Here is a 23,312-nt window from a genome sequence, read left to right as displayed (position 1 = left end):
TCTGTTTTTTATTTGTATTACATTCTTTCTCTTCCCTGTGTAAAGTCTTACACTGATGGTTTATCAATTCTGCAAAATAGTTCACATAATATGTTGAAGACTTTCTCACAGAGTTAGCTTTCATTTATTGTTATGATTATCCCCAATATATTTAGACTTACCATCATATAAGAAGGGTATGAGCCCTATTTCCCCTAGAAGTATCTGAAGACGAAGCAGTATTACTAGCCATCATCTACCTTAAAAATTAATATTTGCCATACACAGATGTATTATCTCTTGGACATATGACTGCCACAAGTGAATTAGGACTGTCCATACAGTGAGTGCTCCCACTGCTACAGTTTGTTGTCATAATACTGGATAGCACTATAAATACCCTACAGAATTAGTATGATGTTTCAGACTTTTGCTATGCCTTTGTCTATCATGCATATGCCTTTGTATTTGATCTTCCATCATTACAGCATATGACTAGAATATGTCTTATGCTTTGCAACACTTTTACATCATGTATGCATAACACAGTATGAGTTCTTCTATTGATTCTTGTTTCTTCTATTCTATTGGTTTCTTTACTTTCCTGGTAAGATGCATTGATTATATCCCTGCTTGTCATTTTAATGAATATTATCCTGGGTAGTTGTTCACAACAACAGTATTCATTGAAAAGATTTGCCCAGTATACCTAGTATTATATGAGAAACATAGTACTTTCATACTAGTCTCTCTGTGTACTTATATTTACTTGTTATACCACTATTATGTACTTACTTGATTCTGAAAGATAACATATGTGATTATGTTATTATGAAGTAGGGGTTTTTTTTTATAATGCAGGTATCTGTATAGCTCCATTATAGAGCTAATAGCTACCTAGTGAAAATTAGTTTTGATGTTATTGTTTGATTAACTAGTAAATGCTTGTGGGAGCATCCTTCATATTAATTAGGAATCTAGAGGGACACACACGTATGCACTACACCTGATAAATACCAAGGTTAGTGGTTAGGATACACTTTTAAGTTCCTCTGTCATGGCTTATCATCGAAGACTGGTTGATGTGACACCTGTCCATTAAAGGTGTCCCATAGAGGGAAATGAAGAATAGGCCGAGCAGACAACCAATAATTCCCAGACACCTCTGCTGTACTTTGGCTTGTCAAGAGGTGAATGAACTTTGAGTGCTTTTCTGAGCATGACTTGCAGAAAATCTCTGAGACAGATTTGCTGGCAACAACAGGAGAGAGGCCTATTTAATGGCACATTTGCTTCACAATACAGAGAAACTGAGTCCAAGATGCAAGCTGTTGTCTTGCAGATACATATTTCAACTAACAGAAACTAGTTGAAAAAGAAGATCCTGTGAGGTGACAGTTTTGAATGAATCCTGGTGCTAAGAAGTGGAATTCAAGTCTAGCTTCTATTCAAGACCCAGACTGCGATTTGTTTACACAAACAAAGAATAACAAAAGAAGAACAGAAGAGAATACATTGCATCAAAGCCAGAGTGATACAGGAACTTGTATGATGGGAGGAGGGTTCAGGAAGGACTAGTATAGAATGATTTTTACAATTGAATGGGGGGTGTCATCACAAGCATTTCCTATACATGATAGATTGTCATGACAACAGCCTAAGGTATCTTTGTAGAAGAAGTCTTTGAGCAGTCACGTCATTCATTCTGGAAACTTCGGGAATGTTGTATTTTTGATTATATAAGTCAGGGCATGTCAGAGATTCAGGGAGATGCAAGGTATTACAGATAGAGGGCAGTTATATTGTATCTCCCAGAACACTTGTCTTGGAATTTCTTATAAACAGCTGAATAAATTATATTTTAAAATCTTTTTCTGAATTGAAGTGTTCTGATTTGCCCTGTCCCTGTGTACACAAAATTATGTACACTCTAGAATTTGCTCTGCCCACTCTGTAGAACCTCTATAGCTAAAATTCCATTCCTATGCCGACTTTTAAATTTCAAACTCATGCTGACCTCTTTCTAGTCTGCTATTGCACTTGCCAAGCAAGACTATTAAGTCTATCTGACAAATTCCCTTGCTTCCAACCCTCACAGACTCTTTGCAACACTCAATTCCCTCCTCAAACTTCCTCTTCTTTCTCTCCCCCCCCCCCCCCCCATTCCTTTCTGCCCAGACTGGTTTCATCACAGGGTTTTCAAAATTAGTCTCTAGTTTTCAACCAAGTGACTTCTATCCTACTCTCCCCCACTTCTTGTCTTTACCTTTCCACTGGCCCCCACCACCCTCTCCTCCTGTTCTGAAATCGCAGTGGAGGATACTGCCTATCTTCTCTCCTCCTCTAAACTCATTACTTATTCCTCTCATCCCATTCCCACTTAGGTCCTCAAGCTCTATTGCCCCTGCAGCCATCCTTTCCTTCTACCATATCTTTAATCTTTCACTTTCCACTGCTACAGTCCCTGCAGCCTTCAAACATGCTGTGATCATATCATTCCTCAATAAACCCTCACAGGATACTACCTGACTTGATAACTATCATCCCATCTCCTTTCTCCCTTTTGCTTCCAAACTACTTGAACATTTTGTTCATCACCACTGTCCTGACTTTCTTTCTTCTCAAGCCATTCTTTATCCACTCTAATCTGTTTTTTGGCCTCTACATTCCACAGAAAGAGCCCTTCTCAAAGTCTCCAATGACCTGTTTGTCACTGAAACCAAAAGTCTTTACTTAATCCTTATACTCCTTGACTATCTGCTGCTTCTAATACTGTTAATTACCATCTACACCTTGATACTCTGTCCTCACTTGGGTTTTGGGATTCCATCATGTCTTAGTTCTCTTACTTTTCCCATTGCATGTTTAGTGTGCACTCTGGTAGATCCTCCTCTATTACAATCCCACTATCAATTGGTCTGTCTTAGGGTTCCTTCCTGGGCCCTGTTCTCTTCTCTCTATATACTAATTCCCTTGGTACTTTGATCTCCCTTTATGGCTTTCAATGCCATATTTATGCTGATGATTCTCAAATCTACCTCTCTATACCAGAAATGTAATCAGAAATCCAGTATCAGTCACATTGCTGCCTGTCACATTGCTGCCTGCATGTCCTACTGCAAGCTTATTCTCAAGATGGCCAAGACAGAGGTTATCATCTTTCCCCCAAGACTCACTTCTTCTCTTCCTCCTTTCTCTATTTCTGTGGACAACATTGTAATCCTCCCAGTCCCCTCAGCCCATATCTTTGGTTCATCTTCGGTTCCTCTATCTCCTTCTCTACTCATATTCAAATCATTGCTAAAATGTGTTTCTTTCTCTATAACATCACCAAAATTCTTCCTTTCCTTTCTGAGCACACTACTAATACCCTTATCCACTCTCTCATCACTTCCTGTTTAGACTACTGAAACCTGCTCCTCAAAGATCTACCAGTGAACCATCTCTCTCTAATGTATACAAAATTCAGCTGCCTTATCTTTCACTAAAGTTGCTATATAACCTTTCTCCTCAAGTCTGTAAATTAGCTACCAATCTGTTTCTGCATACAGATCAGGCTCTTCTCACTCACCTACTAGAGCCTTCATTCTGCAGCTCCTCACCACCTATCCTCTTTAACCTCTTCCTATACTCCTCCTCATGCACTCCAGTCATCAGGCAAGTTACTCCTTTCTATGCTCATCTCCTCTACTGCCATTCCCGACTCTACTTTTCACCTGGCTGCACTGTATGCTTCAAATAGACTTCCTCAGTTGATGCATCATGCTCTCTCTCTTGCCTTATTTAAATCCAGTCTACAAATATACCTTAGTGAAGATGCTTTTAAATCTTAATTCCTGATTATCTTCTTTATAGCTTTATTGATTTTTAACCATTTTGTTAATAGAAAAATTTCCAAAGTTTCTTTTGCCCTGTATGTTTGTCTTGATGATTTTAAGCTCTATTTACCAGGGACTGTCTTATATGTCAACAGCTATAGAAGTGATAAGTAGTAATAGTAGTAGTAATAGTAAGACATAAGAAGAAATGTAAAGTGAATTTTCAAAAGTTGTGCAACTAAAAATCAGCATATACTCATGTAAAGTAGCATATTGTGATGCAGTGCAGCACTGCCAGGGGCAGAAACAGACAAGAAAACATAGGATGGCAGGTAATACCAGAGCCAGACAGCAGAGGGCGCAAGGGAGGACAAGAAAAACTACAAATCCCAGGTTCTTAGAGCTACCACCTGACCCGTGGGGAGAGCCTGAAGGCGAACAGGTGGCAGACTCAGAGAATAACGAGTCAGACACAGGTGAACCGATGGAGTTAGAGGAAGAGGGCGTGCCTACATGGTGGCAATGGCCAGAAAAGGGCAGCTCCAGGAGGCAGGAGGAGGAGGAGATGGAGGTAGGTTCTGGGGGAGAAGAATCCTCCAGCTCTTATATGGATACAGAGTAGCCAGAAAGCGGAGAGGTATAACTTACACCTTAAAGGAAGTTGGGGAGAAGGGCTCTGAAGAGCCTGGTGTATCTGGTATTTAAATATAGACGTGGGCGATTCGAAAGGCAACTCTGCTCAAGTACTGATTGTAAGGGAGCCGGAGTACTTGGGGGCAGGTTCATTTGTCCAGGTTTTGAGCCACCAAGAACTGGTGGAGGCGGGGGATGGGAAGGAGTAAATGTAATAGATCCTTCTATTGCCTTATAAAAATGCTTTGAAGAAACTGTCTCTCTGTGTTATCTTTGGGGATTGGGGGGCTGTTTCACCCCCCAACTCCGTACAAGGAGAACCTGGAAGCCCAGCAAACCCAGGGCCTGCGGAGACTCGAACCCAGGGAGTTAAGAGCGGCTGAAGGACTCCGGGGATATCAGGGACTCACGAAAGGCCTGTCCGAGAGGCAGAGGACCGGCACCCCGGGGCAGCGCTGGCGGTGAGCCGTTACAATATACTCACATATATGCTACCGTAGTTTATAATCCTCAAAATACATGCATAAGTAAGGGTCCATGAGTAAATGTGCATGTGTAAAAAAGGGGGGGGGGGGGGGGGGCTGTGGCATTTCGGGGAGGGGCCAACATTTCCACAAGCAAGTTGCTATCTTATAAGCAATTTACGCATCTAAATTTGGGAGCTTACTTGTATATGTTTACACCTACTCTATATTTGGAGTAAGTGATCGTAAATGTTTTAAAAGTGAAATACTGACTGGATTGGGGGGGGGGGGGAGTCTGGTGAAATGGGGGGACTTCAGGCTGTAGAGCCAGGAGGGTCTTGATAACCTGAAGATGGACTATGTGAACTGGTAGACTAATTGGTAAAACTGGTTATTTCATTGCCATGTGCAAGTTAGAAAATCTCCAAACTTATACTCATAAAGGCTGATTTATGGGGGATAAATGTGTAAATGTGAATAAATTATGCAGGTAAAATCTCCATGCATGTTTTTAAAGTTAGATGTAAAAATATGCAAATATAGCAGTTGTGTGATATTTATTAGGATAAATTCTGATTTATCCGGATAAATCTTGAGATAGGCACTTATCTGTACAAGTTCTGAGTCATCCAGCAGCAAAGCCACTACTTATCTGGAAACGTCTTAAAATTCAGATAGCTGGATAAATCTTAAAAGTGCCATAGCCAGATAAGTACTGCTTTTTAGACTTATCTGGCTATCTGACTTAGGGACTGATTTATAAAGCATTTCCCCAAAGACACAGAATGGGAGAAAAGCCTTAGTAAATGACCCCCTTAGTTGGATAAGTGACATTTCATGCCTTATCAGGATAAATAAAAGCTTTGTTGCTTCTTAGCTGGATAATTCTAAACTTGTCCATATAAGTGCCACTATGTATCTGGATAACACGGAACGTGTCTGGATAATGTAATAATGTAATTGCGTGCTTTTTACATGTGTGTGCATGTTGCCGGGTACATTTACATGTATTTTATACCCTGTGTACATCATATACAGGCAGATTATAAAATGCAGAAGTAGATTACAGTGCGCACATATACATGCATATATGGGTTTGTGCACACATATTTTAAAGTTATCCCCTATGTGAATCTCTTCTTGGGATTTAGCAACAGATTTGAGGAACCTGCAAAAGATGCTGCATGTTCACCAAATTGGTCTGGAAAATGTTCTTACAATCTGTGGATCTGCTTTAGTTTTCTGCTAGATTGTTTCCAATTTCACCCATATTTAATGAAAAAAAAAAAAGTCAGATGGTTTTCCATAGTAAATCTTAGGAAAATCTAAAATTCCACTCAACTCAAAGCATACTAAAATCTTCCTGCTTTAAGTTAAACTTTGACTTCTTTCCACATTTTTAGAACTACAGTTTTTCATCCCACATGTCCTGCATTCCAGAAGGCAGATTATAAAATACTGAACCATATGCTGAATACCATCAGCAGAAACAAATATTTCTCTATCCTTCCATACATGTAATAAGGAAAATCAGCCTTTACACCAATGCTAGAGGACTTGAATTAAATCCATTATATGCGCTGAGACACACCTGTTTGCGTTCTTCAGAGTTTAGTAAAAGATATCGTGGATCAAATACTATTTTGTGCAACTCCTTCTCCCATGTTGAAAATGCTGACACCTGAAAAAAAAATATTAAAATGAACATGCCTTAATCAGTAGACTAAGATCATCTGTTCTTTTGGAAAGAAGGCAAATTAAAAATGCCAGTGATACTCTATACTCACAGATGAAATACTATATTAACTTTGTACATCCAACCTAGAACATCTGTTCAGATTCAGGAAATGAATATAGCAATATACATTCACTAAAAGCATATTTTAAATGGTAGATATGTGAAATGAAAATTCCTACAATCTGAAGTCTCCAATAGCTGCTATAAAAAACTTTTAGAAGCGTAGCCAGCAACACAGAAGCAAAAATGAGCAAGCAATGAAAATTTTTGGAAATGGAGAACCCATGTTACACTTCATTAGAAAATTGGACCAGATTTCACATTGCTGACAATATATAAATATATGAGATCATTAGCAAGAGTAATTAGAGAATGTATTAATGTATACATACATTAAATTATTATAGGACTGGCATTTTTAAATACTTTTCCCTAACCTATGGAAACAATAACTAAAGGAAAGAGGAACTAGGTAAGATACCAATATAGAGGAGAAAACTGGTATAAAACTAATTTCCTGATGCCCCATTTTAATTTTAAATTGTAGCTCACCCACTCAGAAAATTTATTTCTAAGTTTCACCTCCCAGCTGAACAGAATTTTCTCTTCTGCATAATAACATATGATCACTTACATTTATCATCATTTTAATCTAGTAAATTAGCTTCTAACAGCATTTTAATCATTTGTCTTTTATCACTTGTTAGGGGGACTCTGTAATCTTAGTTTCTTAATTTGTTTACAGATCACTTTCTTTTTATTCTCTTTATCTGCTGCAGTTTTCTTCAGTGCATTTAACACAACATTGTCTGTATCACTGTGTCAAGTGGAATAACATTTTTCACTGCAGTTTCTTCAAATGCCTGGATGAAACTGAATAACAAGCTCACACAGAGAACTGTACCAATGGAGCACAACAATGGAGGTCTCAATGTACAGTACTATGAAGCACTAATGACACTTCTGGTTCTGCTATTAGATAGCATGGCAGTAGCTTTTCCTTCATTTTTATAATGAAAATATGCAAATTAAAGCTTGTTGCACATTGTACAATCAACTTTCAAGTTTTCATGTGCATTCTAACCTTCTAAAATGAACTGCTAAATTCACCAGCCATCATATCTGAATCAAAAGTTAGAGACCGATATATTAAAATGCGCTGAAATTTGCAAAGTCTGCTTTGTGCATAAAAAGGCAACTTGTGTGCCTAAATTGGGCTTAAGTGCACACATTTCCCTTTTAACATATGAATTGTTTGGAATTGCATGTAGAGAATTTACAGACATAAATTTATTCTTGAGAAATGTTATGCAAATTAAAAGTTAATGAACTGCCGTGATGGAAAATCCTGCAAAGCAGCTTGTTAACTATGTTCTAGTACTAAAATATGTCTGAAAAAGCCTTTGTCGGCTGGTTTTTGCAAAAAGTTGCAAAAAGAAGTTGTGAAGCTGGATCTAGAAAACTTCTGCAGCACAAAGGTTTTCTGCTCGGCTTATTTGCATATACGTCCCAGAAGAAAATATACATGTGGAAATTGTGACTTCTGCATGAAATTCAACACACTGCTGTACATCAGCCTCTTACAATGAATGAGACAGATTAGAACAATACATTAGACCATCATTTCATATGAAAAAGGGCCAATATGAATGATATTTTTGTGCTCTGAGAGACATATTAAGCAACATGAAACAGCATCTCTCTCTCTCTCCAATATGTTTATCTGTCTTTTATGATTCACTTATGATAGCCACTCTACTTTATATTTCCTGGTAATGTCAATTTTGGCTCATTTGAAATCTGACCTAAAGAAGAGAGTACTAACTCTGAAAGGCTAGACAAGAAATGTATCAAGCTAGTCCAATAAAAATGTTTTGGTTTTTATATAATGTTTATTTCTGTGCATTCACGCAGATGAACACAGAAGCCAAATTACTTTAGTAAATTGCAAATTTATGGCATGAAGAAGTTTGCCATAAGATTCTAGAAGAAAACAAATATTTTCATGTTCTTGAAAAAATATTTTTGAACCATGAGATACTGTTTAGAACATCCTTAACCAATAGAGCAGTGATTCCCAAACCTGTCCTAGCAACTTCACAGCCTGTTGGGTTTTCAGGATTATGTAAATCTGCAAAGACTGAGAATCCAGTATATGCAAATTTATCTTATGCAAGGATATTCTGAAAACCCAACTGACCTTGGGATTCCCAGGTCAGGTTTGCATAACCCTGCAATAGATTGAAAGAATAGATGAAGATGAAATGAAACTATTTCACAGTCAAAAACAAAGAGACCTTGATATTTACAAAAGTATCACAAAAATAGAAGTGTCAGCTAGAATCTGCAATATCATAACATTTTATCTTACACTACTTATTTTTGCTTTTATAACTGAATATTTTTAGGACTGGTTTTAAGAATAAAGGGGTCCATATTCAGCACAATTGTCTGGCTAAATAAGGAACTTAGGCCTAGATTTATCAAAATGCTGTAAGTATCGCATGCGATAGCAAAAGGGGTGTGGTTTATGCAAATTGTGATAACATTATCAGACTTTGTGATAGGTGCCAGACCTGTTAGAGAGAGAGAGTGAGAGAACCTAGCCATAATGTTGTCTCCCTAGATAGGTTTTTCTATCCCTATGGTAGGCCCACCTATTAGTGTAGGGGGTTAGGGGCCACTTTGACATTGAAAATGAGACATACGAACAGAACAGTGGTCTCTTGTGAAGATCTTAGGACCGACGGAGAGAGGAAACTCACTCCAAGATAAGATTTGGGCAATGTTCTCTCCACCTAGCTTGATGTTACAAGGTACCATAGGGATACAAATACCTATCTAGGGAGACGACATTATGGCTAGGTTCTCTCTCTCTCTCTCTCTCTCTCTCTGATGTGCTGGGAGCCCCAATTCACCTAAAATAGGCCTTGCGGGGGACATCATGGAAGGTAATCAAACTGTACTACCCGGTCACGGCAGCTATCGCACAGCTTAACGCTACCCAAAAAGATGTAGTTAAAATTGGCGTTAAGTCTGTGCGATAGCTCTTCGCAGACAGGCAAACCCAGCCCGCCCCTAACTCCTTCTGTTTTCCAAATTTGCATCGCACCATACGATATGGTGCTATCACATGCGTTAACAGGGCTTTTCGCATGCGATAAGCCCTTAACGCATGCAAAAATGCCTTAGCACATTTTGATAAATGACCCCCTTAGTTGGCCAAATGTCGGGGCTTAAAATTCCTGCCACTTTGACTAGCCTTGACTTAACCAGAAAAATATCTAGCTGGCTAAAAACTTCTCGTTAACTCAAGAGCAGTCTGAGGGTGTTCCTGAGGGGAACAGAGTTATTAGACTAACTTAGCCAATTCTCAGCATTATCCAGCTAAAGTCTGATTTACTTAAGGTTTCCCATCCTGTGTCTATGGGAAAATTCCTTCATGAATCAGGCCATAAGATAGCTAACTATTAGGGATGTGCAGAGCAAAAGTTTAAGTTCATATGTCCATATGTCCAAAGGGGGTCCCATTTGCGGTCAATATGGACATAAACAGAATTCAATGAGTTGAGTATATGTCCATATGTGCAAATAAAAATTTAAACCCCTCACCCTCCTTAATCCCCCCCCCCCCCCCAAGACTTACCACAACTCCCTGGTGGTCCAGCGGGGTCAGGACGCCATTTCTGACCAACTTTGCAAGGAGCACGTGACGTCGGCGTCACGTCGGAGTGACGCGGCGTCACGTGATTCCCCGCGGGGTCGCTTCCGGGATCCTCGTTCGGCCCAAAAGGAACTTTTGGCCAGCTTGGGGGTGTCAGGAGGCCCCCCCCAAGCTGGCCAAAAGTTCCTTTTGGGCCGAACGAGGATCCCGGAAGCGACCCCGCGGGGAATCACGTGACGTCGGCGCCACGTCAGAGTGACGCGGCGTCACGTGATTCCCCGCGAGTTCCCTCCGGCACCCTCGTCTGGCCCAAAAGGAACTTTTGGCCAGCTTGGGGGGGCCTCCTGACCCCCCCAAGCTGGCCAAAAGTTCCTTTTGGGCCGAACGAGCATTCCGGCGCGAACCCGCGGGGAATCACGTGACGACGCGTCACTCCGACGTGGCGCCGACGTCACGTGCTCCTCGCAAAGAATTTCAGAAATGGCCTCCTCACTCCTCGCTGGATCACCAGGGAGTTGTGGTAAGTCTTTGGGGGGGGATTAAGGAAGGTGAGGGGTTTAAATTTTTATTTTGGATCAACAATCGCGATTTCCAACTTATTCAACATAGCTATGTTGAATAAGTTGGAAATCCGATCGTTTATGTCTCATCACTTTTTTAAGTTAAAAAAAAAAAAAAGTAGCGTTTTACATTTATGTTCAATACGAATGCACACCCCTACTAACTATAGGACTGCCTCAGAATAGTCCAAAAGCTACCGAATAAGTATGCTCAGATAACTTGAACCTCAACCCCACTAAAAAAAAGACCTAAAACTAGTGTTAAGTCATTCAATCTAACTCAGTGCCCCAGAAGATGTAAAAGTTGCAGGCTAATTGGCCTGAGAAGGATCTTCCCACAAATTCAAGACATATGTGCATCCTCCCGGCATCCTCCTCATACTCACTCTTCCCCTCCTTTTTCTGTCCCCCACCCCTGCAATCCTGATGCAAACCCGGGAATGTGGTACAATCATACCAGGCCTGGCAGCTTCAAGTGTTGCTGTAGGTGTATTATCTGACACAGTAACACTTGACGCCTCTGGGAGTAGAACAATTGTATCATTCTTCCAGTGGCACTGGGCCTTTTGGAGGGTGCCAGGTGGGGTGGATGCTCGCATGGAAGTTCATGGGGGAAGATGGGCATGAGGAGGGGACCCAAAAGCCATATTTATTTCTTGAGTTTAAGGAGGAAAGGAGAGGATATGCTCTTTGGACTGATGGGTTCACAACTATTATACTTTTTTGGGGGAATACATTGAGTACTGTGTCCAATAACAGTTTTTGTCCTTTAGCAGGGTAGGGGTGGGAGGAGATCAGACCTAGAGGGCCGAAATGATTTTTGTTTTGGCACATAACCAGCTATATTTTGAATATAGCCGTTAAGGTATAAATTATCTGGCTGTATAACTTTTAACTAACTGACTATATTCAAATATAGCTGGCTAGATTTAAAGCTATCAGAGTACATATATCCTGATAACTTTAGGAGAGTATATTCAGAAGAAGACATGTCCTGCTGAATATCTAGGACAAATTATTTGGTTAACTTTAGCCAGATAAGCTGTCTGCTCAAATTGTCCACTCACTGCTTTTCTGAATATTGACTAATATTAATTTATATATAATAGTAATTTACTATGATCTACTCTCTGAATAATTTCTTATTCTTTCTTGAAATTATCAGTGGATAATACTGTTTGCACTAAAATCTAATCTAATCAAGGAAGCACTCAATGTCACAAACAGCTCAAAAAACATCATTAAAAACAAATCAGTGCCTTAAGAGAGACTGCTGGAGACTAGAAAATGATTAGAACCCCTAGTTGTCCAAATTTATTCCAAATGCTGGACCCTCTAATTGAGATCTCATCTTCTTGTTAAAAAAAATTAAATTAAATAAATCTTGTCATGAGCTTAATGCACAGTTTTGAGTTTTTCCTCTTATAATATCAAGCATTTCTCATTAATATATTAATGTCCTACTATCAAGATGGCTATGTAAGAACAGAATAAAATATCCAACTTGTCTACATTGCCTAAATAAACAAGAAAATGTTTGAGCTACAATTTTAAAACCCTAGATCGCTAAAATTATTTTACTGCACATGACTGGGGCAAGGTCAGGTCGGTGCTATTTGGGAAAATGGAACCGACTGGGCTGGGTGCAAGGGTGCACTTGGCCCCATGGGTAACCCTTGACAGGTTTGGGGGAGATCATGGGGAAGGTGTGGAGGGGTGGGAGACCAGCTCCTTTTTTGGAGGGCAGGGTCTTGATGATAGACTTAGGGGTTGGGGGGCATCTTGATGAACTTGGTGGGAGGGAGCTTCTTGATGGACATGGGGGAAGGTGGAGGGGGCCATCACTGTGTGCTAAAGTGTTTTATTTTTTACTTTTTTGGGGAGTTGGACCCCCGCAACCCATGGACCCGGGTTGAGACAGAGGTCAGCACCCATTTGCTGTCTCTTTTATTTTTTGTGCCAGCGGCCCTTTAAAGCAATGGCAGTCCCTTGAGGTTGAGGCTGCTATCACATTAAAGGGCCACTTGCCGCATTCTTTTGTGGCATGGAGTTTGGCTGTGACACAAAAGAATGCACCATAGAGCCACAATGCTTTTTTGGCGGAGGGGGTCCACTATTGCAGTGACACCCCTCCCACAATAGTGGGACCCCTCCTGCATGTACCACTTCCAACATATGCAAATCTGTCCCATGCATATTCATTGTGAATAATGTGAAAACCAGATTGGCCAGGTGGTCACTGAGGACTGGGGTGAGAATCTCTGATCCCCAAAACAGAACAAGACACTACTTTAATAAAATCAGGTGCCTTTAAAGTTAAGGTTATGTTGAACATTCACATATGGTGCAATATCTGGAACGGTACACCATCTTTTAGTTTCCTGAAGTCTGGAGTGTATTGTGTTATCCCCAACCTCATGAAGTGTTTGAGCCGAATGTCAATCAAACATGATCCACATGTGTGGGCGTCCATGTGCGTGTGGTTCCCGACCCTGATGCGTGCATGTTATAAAATCGGCACGAGTGCGCCCGATTTTATATTAGCATGCGCATGTGCGCATAGGTGCCGACTCGCATGCACAAGGGGGTATTTTCATTTAGAAGCATGCGGTGACGCAATTGAGCCTTCCCCAGTTTCCTACCAGTCCTTTCCAATAAAGAAGCAGACTGGGAGGGAACTTCCTTAACCCCCTACCTACCCTGCGCCTCTCTTTTCCCCTCTCTGCCCAGACCCCTAAAACCCCCCCTAACTAACCTAATTTTTTTTTTTATTTTGGAACTTACCTGCTCTCCTGAACAGCAGTAAGTTCCATGCGCCGGCTGGCTGCCGGTGTGCGCTTCACCAGGACAGTGCCTAAAAGCACTGTCCCAGCCGGCCTCTGCCCAGACCCCACCCCGGCCCTCCCCTTTTTACAAACCCGGCTCATATGTGCGGTCCGAGAGATACGCGCATGGCCCGACCGCTTGGAAAATCTCCCGGTTTTGGCGCGCATCGAGTTTTAAAAATTAGCCCATTTGACTTCAAGCACTTCATTGCAGTAACAAAGCTCTCACAAATAAATGGATCCAAAAAAAAGCACTCATGCAAAGTTAACAGTTGTTTCAATAGGGTATACTTCTGTTTCTCCACGAGTATCCAAAATCCCTTATCAAATGATCAGGAATTCAGTTCCATATCATTCCGAAGAGTGATTATTTCCATTTGAGTTGTCACATTTTACCAAGTATGTTATCTTGGATGAAATTTCACCAGTATCATCAGTGAAAATATTCTGAAGGTAAATGACAAGAGGTTTAATCTTTCTGAAGGAATCAAGTCTTCTTTCAAAGTTTCTGCAATTCTTTCAACTTGCTCACTAGAACTTTCCCTGTTAAAGGCTGTATTTTCTTCCTGCTTCTTCTGTAGGTCTGGAAAGTGAATGAAAGTCGTAATGAATAAGAAAGTTATACAGTGAAGTAGTTAAAGAAAGAAAGAAAGAAAACTTACATCATAATTAAGAGTTTTCCCCATTTTTAGGTTGGTTCTGAATGCATTCTCTAATCTAGTCAGCTGTATCTGTTTTGTGTTTCCCTAGAAGTTCAAGGTTCAAAATGTACAGTTTTAGAAGTGAAACCAGTGAGAAACACCAAATCAAGAAGCCATTGCTGATCACCGAATGCCTTGATTTCTTTCTGGAAGGAGTTTCTGGAAATATGCCAAAAAATTTCTTTTACTGAGCCAATGCATTTCAAACTACAAAAAGGTCCCATACCACGCAACAAGTTCAGACAAGAGTGTCTTGAACAACCTCCGTCTCAGTGCCCTTGTCTGAATTAAATTGACAGTCTTCACAACTATATCCATGACATGCTTAATATTGAGAATTTTTACACACAAGAAGGATGGCTTTCAAACAACTCTGCACGGCCCCATATATGTGTGTTATATGGACACGCAAAGATCTACTACAGTATTTTATAACCTGTGAGTATCTGGTTAGCGCAGATTATAAAATATATGTACGTCTACTTCCCAACGTATGTTTCATTATGCATGAATATTAGCAATGCAGTGAAAGAGCATACTTTTTCTTCCTATTTTATAAAAATATGTGTGTACATTTTACTCACAAGAAAAGAAAGAACTTGTTCATGTAAAACTTTGATTTATACACTGAAGTTGGTATATTTTAAAATATATGCGTGTACTTGAAATTACCAGTTTGCCAATACTTCACTAGTCTGTCTCCAGTTCGTTGAGACCCTAATACTTCACCTGAACTCTCCCCAGTTCACCCAGGCCTCCCACCCTGCAATACTAAACAACAAGCGAGCGTGATATTAATTGTGCTAGATCATTAGTACGTGTAAAATTGAACAAATAAGTTGCCTAATATATTCACGTAAATCTCCTTTAGAATAACAACTTACGTGCATTCCTCTTGGCCCCATCCCAGAACACCCCAAACCATGCTTTGTTTGAACCGGCTGAAAAAAGAGGAGCTCCTGCCAGTGGCCAGACCAGCAGGGCTAGTAGGGTTCCCCAAGCCCCAGCATATGAGGAAGAGGCAGAGCTACTGGCGGTGGCAGAAGCAAGTGCAGATAATACAATGTTTGTGTGGCTATCCTGAAAGCCAGATCAATTAGCTGCACCTTCAGAACAGGATTTGGAAATAGGGCAATAATAGAACATATACTGGACACATTAATAAATACTACTGCACTGAGCCCTATTATTCATGCTTACATACAATTAAACCCACACAAAATTACATCACAGAGTATTTCTTTAGTTATTAAATTATGTATTTACAATATTTAACAAGCACTTAAATTAAAAGGCAGCATGTGGCACTCGAGTGGTCAGTAACTTGGTTACAGACAGAGGATAACCACACAGGAACTCTGGCTGTGCTTAAAGTGCTCTTTATTTACAGTGATCTTAAAAGATACACAGCAGACAATAGAATGGACTCCTTGAACTCAAGCAGTCTCTAAGCTTTAAGCACAAGCAGTTTACCAAACTTACAGTTGGCTCGCTAGGACTCCATCAGCTCCCTAGGGCTCATCTAACCTGTCTAGTTAACTAGATAAGTTTTATTCATATAACGTTAGACCTGCTATTGAACTGGTTAACTTTACCAGATAAGGCTGAATATAGGCACTTATCTGGTTAAGATAATTGGATAAGTTGCCCCATTTTGATCTGCCCATTGCCTGCCCCCAAAATATCTGACTATCTACTTAACCAGATAAATACTTTTCGGCTAAATGGCGGATGCTGAACATAGCTGGTTATTCAGCGGCTGTCACTGACCCAGCTAAGTAGCATCTGAATATCTATCCCCCCCCCCCTATATTTATACAAAAATACAATCTTTACTGAAAACAATCTAGAATGAAACCCTTAAGATTTAAATATTTCCAAGGGGTATGCAGCCCCAAATTTTTGCTTCACTTTTTTTTTTTTCTGGGAAGGGGGAATTTTTTTTAAATGTTTATTTTGGTTTGGTTCATTGAAGAACTGAAATGAACATTAAATAAAAAATTAATTAATTAACAAGGCCTCCCCCTCACCCCACCAAAAAGATTGCCAGGGCCAAATACAGGCCTGGCCTCCTCTTACCCCTTCCATGGGGGTTCTGGTTGCCCATTCATCTCCTGTCCCATTGATTTATTTGAACATGGTGCCAGCCGGATCTGAGACCGATGCCATAGTGACAGCAAAAGGCATCAGTCTCATGGCGGGTCAGCACCATTTTGTTGCATACCATATGTTTGGTCATACAACACAATTGCACAGGCCGGCCCTGACACCAGCATCATTTTGATGTCACTATTGCTTCAATATCAGGGATGGCTAGTGTCATTTTTAAATCAATATCAGAAGGACAGGAATCAAGGGGACATCCCTCTTTTCCCCTTCACTAATCAGGACCCCAACAGAAAGGGTGATTGGGGGCTGGGGCAGTCTCTATAGTAACTTTCTTTGGGGGGGAAGTGGACCAGGGAGGCCCTGGCAACTTATTGGGAGGGACAGAGAGTCTGGGGGGGGGGGGATTAGAGGCCCTAGCAATCATTTTTTGGAGAGTCAGGAGGCCTGGCCCAAGACCCTGACAGCATTTTTGGAGAAAGGCCTTGGGGAGTCCTAGGAAAGCCTGAACTGAGTAGGATTTTTCCAAAACTGAGCAGCCTTTTCATTCAAAAAGGAAAGGAAAAAAAACCCAACAAAATTGTGTTGGTTTTTCTTGTGTTCCATTTTGAAAATGAAATGAAAGGAAACAGGAAATGTTGACATTTACTACTTTGTTTCAAATTAATGCACATCCCTAATATTTCTTCCTTTATGGGTATAGTTTCTCTGTGATAGCTGATGGGTCTACTTGGCTTCTCTTTGGGGGGCTCGATATGGAGTTTACACTCCTTACTCATTACTAGTCTCTCCTTTAGCTGGTTCTGGCAACAGAAGACCAGCAAGTTATTATGTGACTGAAAGGGAAAATAAATCATAGGAGGGTTAATTTTTAACAGAAGACATAGTGGTAAACTCTGGGGTGAATTTTCAAAATGTCCATGATTAAAAATTAGCATATATGCATGCAATTAGCCTCTACTTGCATGTTCTGTATTTTATAAGAGACCAAGATACATGCAGATTTTCACTTTCATGCACACACATACACCCGTAAAAAAGGGGCAGTTTAGAGGTATTCCGGGGTGAGGCCAACATTTACATGCTCAAAGGTGAATTTTAAAAGCTCAACACGGCATTATTTATTTTATTTATTTATTTAAGAACTTTTATATACCGGCATTAGTGGACACATCATGCCGGTTCACATTCAACAAAAGGGTGGAAAGTACATAAACAGGGCTTGGGGTAGGGATCAAAAGGAAAGAAGAGGCCAGGGTGGAAATATAGAAGAACAGGTCATTAAAACTGCCAGTAACAAGAATATCTGTAACGGATTAACCATATGTGTAAAAGCGAGCAATAATGAACATCAAGAATCGAGAACAGAACTATAAACAAGGGCTCAGTACTATCTGCAGGGTTCGGTAAAATATACATGGCTGATTTCAGATGGAAAGGCGTAGGAGGGTTAGTCAGGGTAGGCCTGTTTAAATAGCCATGTTTTTAGTTTCTTTTTAAATTTGAAGGAGCAAGGTTCAAGGTGGAGGTTTGTAGGCAGGGAGTTCCATCGTGTGGGACCGGCAATGGAAAAGGCACGATCCCTTATGGATGAAAGGTGAGCTGTTTTGAGGGAAGGCACATGGAGGGTGGCTTTATCCATTGTTCTGATGGGTCGAGTCGGATTTGTGATACTGAAAGGAAAATTGAGCCAATTGGAGTCATGAGAGTATAGGGATTTATGGATGATGGTGAGGGTTTTATATAGGATACAAGATGGGATGGGGAGCCAGTGGAGGTCTTTGAGGATGGGTGTAATGTTCGGATTTACGGGCATTTGTGATGATTCTTGCTACTGCATTTTGGAGCGGTTTTATGGCGGAGTAGGGGAGCCCAAGGAACAGTGAGTTGCAATAGTCCATTTTTGAGTACAGGGTGGCTTGAATAACAGTTCGGAAGTCGTGGGAGTGAAGTAAGGGTTTTAGGTTCTTTAGTACTTTGAGTTTGACAAAACCTTCTTTGAGGATGGAGCTGACATGTTTCTTCAAGTTTAGTTGTTGGTCTAAAATGATTCCAAGGTCTCTTACAGTGAGTTGTGCAGTGATGGAGGTGAAAGCTGGGTCGTTTGCCAGGGAGGATTTGGGAGTGGAGTGGTGGGAGATAAATAGTAGTTTTGTTTTCTTAGTATTAAGGGCAAGGTGGAGGTTACTGAGTAGGGACTTGATGGATGAGAGGCAGGATTCCCAGTGCTTTAAGGTGTCAGAGATGGACTCATGGATCGGTATTATGATTTGAACATCATCAGCATATAGATAGAATTTTAGACCAAGGTCTGAGAGTAACTGGCAGAGGGGAGTGAGGTAAATGTTAAAGAGTGTTGAGGAGAGAGAGGAGCCTTGTGGGACTCCTTGTGAGAGGGAGTGGGGGGAGGACATAGCGTTACCTATTTTAACAGGAAAAGTCCGTTTAGTCAGGTAGGATTTGAACCATAGGAGAGCTAGGCCAGAGATGCTGATGTTCGCTAAGGGGGAGAGGAGGAGATTGTGGCTTATGGTGTCAAATGCAGCAGAGATATCAAGGAGGGCGAGGAGGTAACAGTGGCCCTGGTCCATTCCTCTGAGTAGGTGGTCAGAAAGGGTGAGTAAGAGGGTTTCTGTATTAAAGTGCTTACGGAAACTAAATTGTGAAGTGTGAAGAATCTTGTTCTTTTTGAGGTAGTCCATGAGTTGTGAGTTGACTACTCTTTCCATTACTTTGGCAATAAGCGGGAGATTCAAAATGGGGCTGAAATTAGCAGGGTCTTTAGGGTCTAGCGAGGGCTTCTTGGGGAGGGGTTTAACCACAGCCTGCTTGAGTGTATCCGGGACTAGAGATGTGAATCGGAACCGGAATCGGTTCTGATTCCAGTTCCGATTCACATCGTGTTTTTTTTTTCGTCCGGCCCGATCGCGGTTTTGTTTATCGGCTGCGCCCGAGCTGATAAACAAAAAACCCACCCTGACCCTTTAAAACTAATCCCTTAGCTTCCCCCACCCTCCCGACCCCCCCAAAAACCTTTTACAGGTACCTGGTGGTCCAGTGGGGGTCCCGGGAGCGATCTCCTGCTCTCGGGCTGTCGGCTGCCACTAATCAAAATGGCGCCGATGGCCCTTTGCCCTTACCATGTGACAGGGTATCCGTGCCATTGGCCGGCCCCTGTCACATGGTAGGAGCACTGGATGGCCCGTGCCATGTCCCAGATCATGCCTACAGCGATATAGTATATGTATGGCCTTGAAAAGGTAGAATGCTATTTTCACTGTCCTCATCCATAGAAGTACCTGCACAACACTGAGACTAAAGAGGATGCAGTAATGTTCTTGGAAGATGTAATAAGCAATGTAGCAGATCAGCTTTATGGCACTGCAAAAAAATCATATGGGCACCTGAAAGAACAATGCCCCAGATACAATAAATAACTTACAGAAAAAAGCTGACAGTAATTTCAGAACATTGGCAATGCATTGGGACCCGACACATGTGAGCTATCTAAGCCGAAGGTGATAAGGGCCTGGATGCCATAATTGACCTGCTAAAAGAAGAGCATAGAATGACACACAGGAAATGCTGACATTCAAGTGCTGGGGGTGATAGAGTTGACTGCTGCCTTCTGAGGATTGCCTCAGAAACTTCAGATTATGAGACTGATATACTGCCTGCTGTACTAAGAATGCTCTGGGCCCCCATTACTTAAGTGGGATGGAAAAGTAAATATTTCAACAAGTTTTACCACTGTTAGCTGCTATGTGAGTGTAAGAAAAATAGGTTTGCTGTCCTCTGCTGCCCAGATACATGCCCAGTTGGGCATGCTTGAGCAGCCTTTATGCAGGTGGATGAGAATTATTCATCCACAGCCTGCAAGTAAAATTGACCACAATAGCCTAAATATCATAGAATAACTCAAAAAACTGCCTGCATCATCTGATAATAAGTAGGGAGAAGATGCATATATAACAGAAATACAGCTAATAAATGTAATTAATATGTCTACATGCCAATGCCAGAAATATGCAAATAAGGTTTTATATGAAATAAGACTACCTACAAATGCAGGAGAAGGTGGGAAGCCATAGTGCTGCAAACTGCTGGTTCCATTATTACCTTGGCTGCTGCATATGGATGTCATAGCTCAAATACTCACATCTCAGGCTCCCTTCACATTGTCCTTGACTCTCTCAGCATGGGTATAAGACAGAGGCTGAAAGGACTTGATGAGGTTGCCATAAATGACCTGCTAAAGAAAAGAAAACATGACGTGCAGAAATGCTTACATATGTGTGCTTGAAGTAGGGCGAGCACTTGCAGACCTGATACCAAACTGCAATAAATAGCCTTATCACCACCATGCATAGGGACACTGGCATGGATTTTGTCTGTAATCCATGTGATGCCTGACCCACTGCCAAAGTCAAGTCTCAGCATGCATCCACCTAAATGCTGTATTGACAGAAAAAGCGGAAGAAATGCCATAAATCTGCTGGCATATGTGTAATGGAAGTTGAGTACCTAATGCATCCCAACATGGAAGCCTGAAAGAATGGAGATAACTCTGTCAGAGATTTGCTTTGGGAACTGCAGAATCTACTTGGGATAATAACCTGATTCATCACTTTTGGCTACAGAATGAAAATACGAAGAAATGGTGTCTGCGTTTGCAAGTACACAATTAGGATCAGGAAAAGGACATGTATAGAGACTCAAGGGGTAACAGAGGATCCAATTTAAGCAACTACCCTACTCACACCAGAACTGTACACCAGCATGATCAGGCAATGAACACAGGTAGAGGTTCAAGAGGTAATGGAGGATCCCATATTAGCAGATACTTCTCTCACATGTGGTACAGGTGCACTGGGCAGATACCCAGATGCAAAGTAACTTGCTGAACAAAACAAATAGACGGAAGATTTGCACATCTTGGCCTGTGCATAGAGCCAAACATGCAAGCCTTTTCTTACAGTCAAAGTAACATGTACACCACCACCACCATAGGCTAAGCACTGCAAAGAACAGGTACGTGGATACGAAGGGTTTGGTGAACAAAGGCAATGGACAGCTTCAGAAGCTTGGGTTTTGTCTGAATGGCAACAAGAATCAAATCATAAACCAAATTCTATTGGCATGTAGCTCTACCACTAGGTAGCACAGATTTGATGGTGGGCATCAATTGAAATCCTGTAGAATACACAAAAAAAGGAAACTGGAAGAGTGGTCGAAGATATGGCAGCTGAGATTCAATGCCAAGAAGTGCAAAGTCATGCATATGGGGAGTGGAAATCCGAATGAACTGTATTCGATGGGGGGGGAAAGGCTGATGTGCACGGAGCAGGAGAGGGACCTTGGGGTGATAGTGTCTAATGATATGAAGTCTGCGAAACAATGTGACACGCCGGAAGGAGTGGAGAGAATGAGACGGGATTTAAGGAAACTGGAAGAGTGGTCAAAGATATGGCAGCTGAGATTCAATGCCAAGAAGTGCAAAGTAATGCATATGGGGAATGGAAATCTGAATGAACTGTATTCGATGGGGGGGGGGGAAAGGCTGATGTGCACGGAGCAGGAGAGAGACCTAGGGGTTATAGTGTCTAATGATATGAAGTCTGCGAAACAATGCGACAAGGCAATAGCAAAAGCCAGAAGAATGCTGGGCTGCATAGAGAGAGGAATATCGAGTAAGAAAAGGGAAGTGATTATTCCCTTGTACAGGTCCTTGGTGAGGCCTCACCTGGAGTACTGTGTTCAGTTCTGGAGACTGTATCTACAAAGAGACAAAGACAAGATGGAAGCGGTACAGAGAAGGACAACCAAGAAGGTGGAGGATCTTCATCGGATGACGTACGAGGAGAGATTGAAGAATCTAAATATGTACACCCTGGAGGAAAGGAGGAGCAGGGGTGATATGATTCAGACTTTCAGATACTTGAAAAACTTTAATGATCCAAAGACAACGACAAACCTTTTCAGACGGAAAAAAATCAGCAGAACCAGAGGTCTCGAGCTGAGGCTCCGGGGAGGAAGACTAAGAACCAATGTCAGGAAGTATTTCTTCACGGAAAGGGTGGTGGATGCCTGGAATGCCCTTCCGGAGGAAGTGGTGAAGTCTAAAACTGTGAAAGACTTCAAAGGGGCGTGGGATAAACACTGTGGATCCATCAAGTCTAGTGGGCATAAATATAGAGGAGGTGGTAAAACACTGCACGGAGCGGCAGTAGCCACAGAGGCATTCACGGAGCGGGATGCCAGTGGTTTGTGTTCCACCTTCACGGAGCGGAAGGTTGGAGGGCTGCCATCTCCAAAAAAAAAAAAAAAAAAAAACCAAAACAAAAAAAACAAAAAACAAACAAGCAAAACAGAGGTGGGTAAGAGTATGGGGCAGGGGTGTGGCCGTTTATTGCGGCAGTTGCTACCCCTGATTGAGCTGGATGTTCATTGGGATGCGAATACGGCACTGCTCTCTGCATTGGTGGAGGGGTGGAAGGGAATTGGGGCCGGAGGGTGCTGGAAGCCAATAGTGACGGGGGAGGGGGAGAATAAAAGGGGTGGGGGGGAAGATAAAAAAAAAATGGATAAACTGCGTAGCTTGCTGGGCAGACTGGATGGGCCTTTTGGTCTTCTTCTGCCGTCATTTCTATGTTTCTATGTAAAAAGCCCTAAAAGAGATCCAGAAGATGTGGCCGACAGAAGGGGAAACTTAGATGGGCTTTACAGTCCTTATCTGGTGTTTTTGTTTTCTGTCCCTGTGTAATCAGAAGCTACTATCACTGGCAGCCATGTATGAATTGAGTCCTGGATGCATGCAATGGCTT

The 23,312-nt window shown here is 41.5% G+C and overlaps 1 protein-coding gene across 1 annotated transcript in view; it reads right to left on the bottom strand.

Moving 5' to 3' along the window:
- LOC115095811 (transcription elongation regulator 1-like protein) overlaps positions 1-23,312 on the bottom strand; it is a 112,707-nt gene that overhangs the window by 43,767 nt on the left and 45,628 nt on the right. The window contains exon 3 of the mRNA XM_029609993.1: positions 6,486-6,575. Within this exon, the coding sequence (XP_029465853.1) occupies positions 6,486-6,575 (90 nt within the window). The remainder of the gene's footprint in view (positions 1-6,485; positions 6,576-23,312) is intronic.

Source organism: Rhinatrema bivittatum, chromosome 7, assembly GCF_901001135.1.
Source record: "Rhinatrema bivittatum chromosome 7, aRhiBiv1.1, whole genome shotgun sequence".
NCBI classification, from domain to species: Eukaryota; Metazoa; Chordata; class Amphibia; order Gymnophiona; family Rhinatrematidae; genus Rhinatrema; species Rhinatrema bivittatum.
This window is presented reverse-complemented; position numbering and strand designations above follow the sequence as displayed.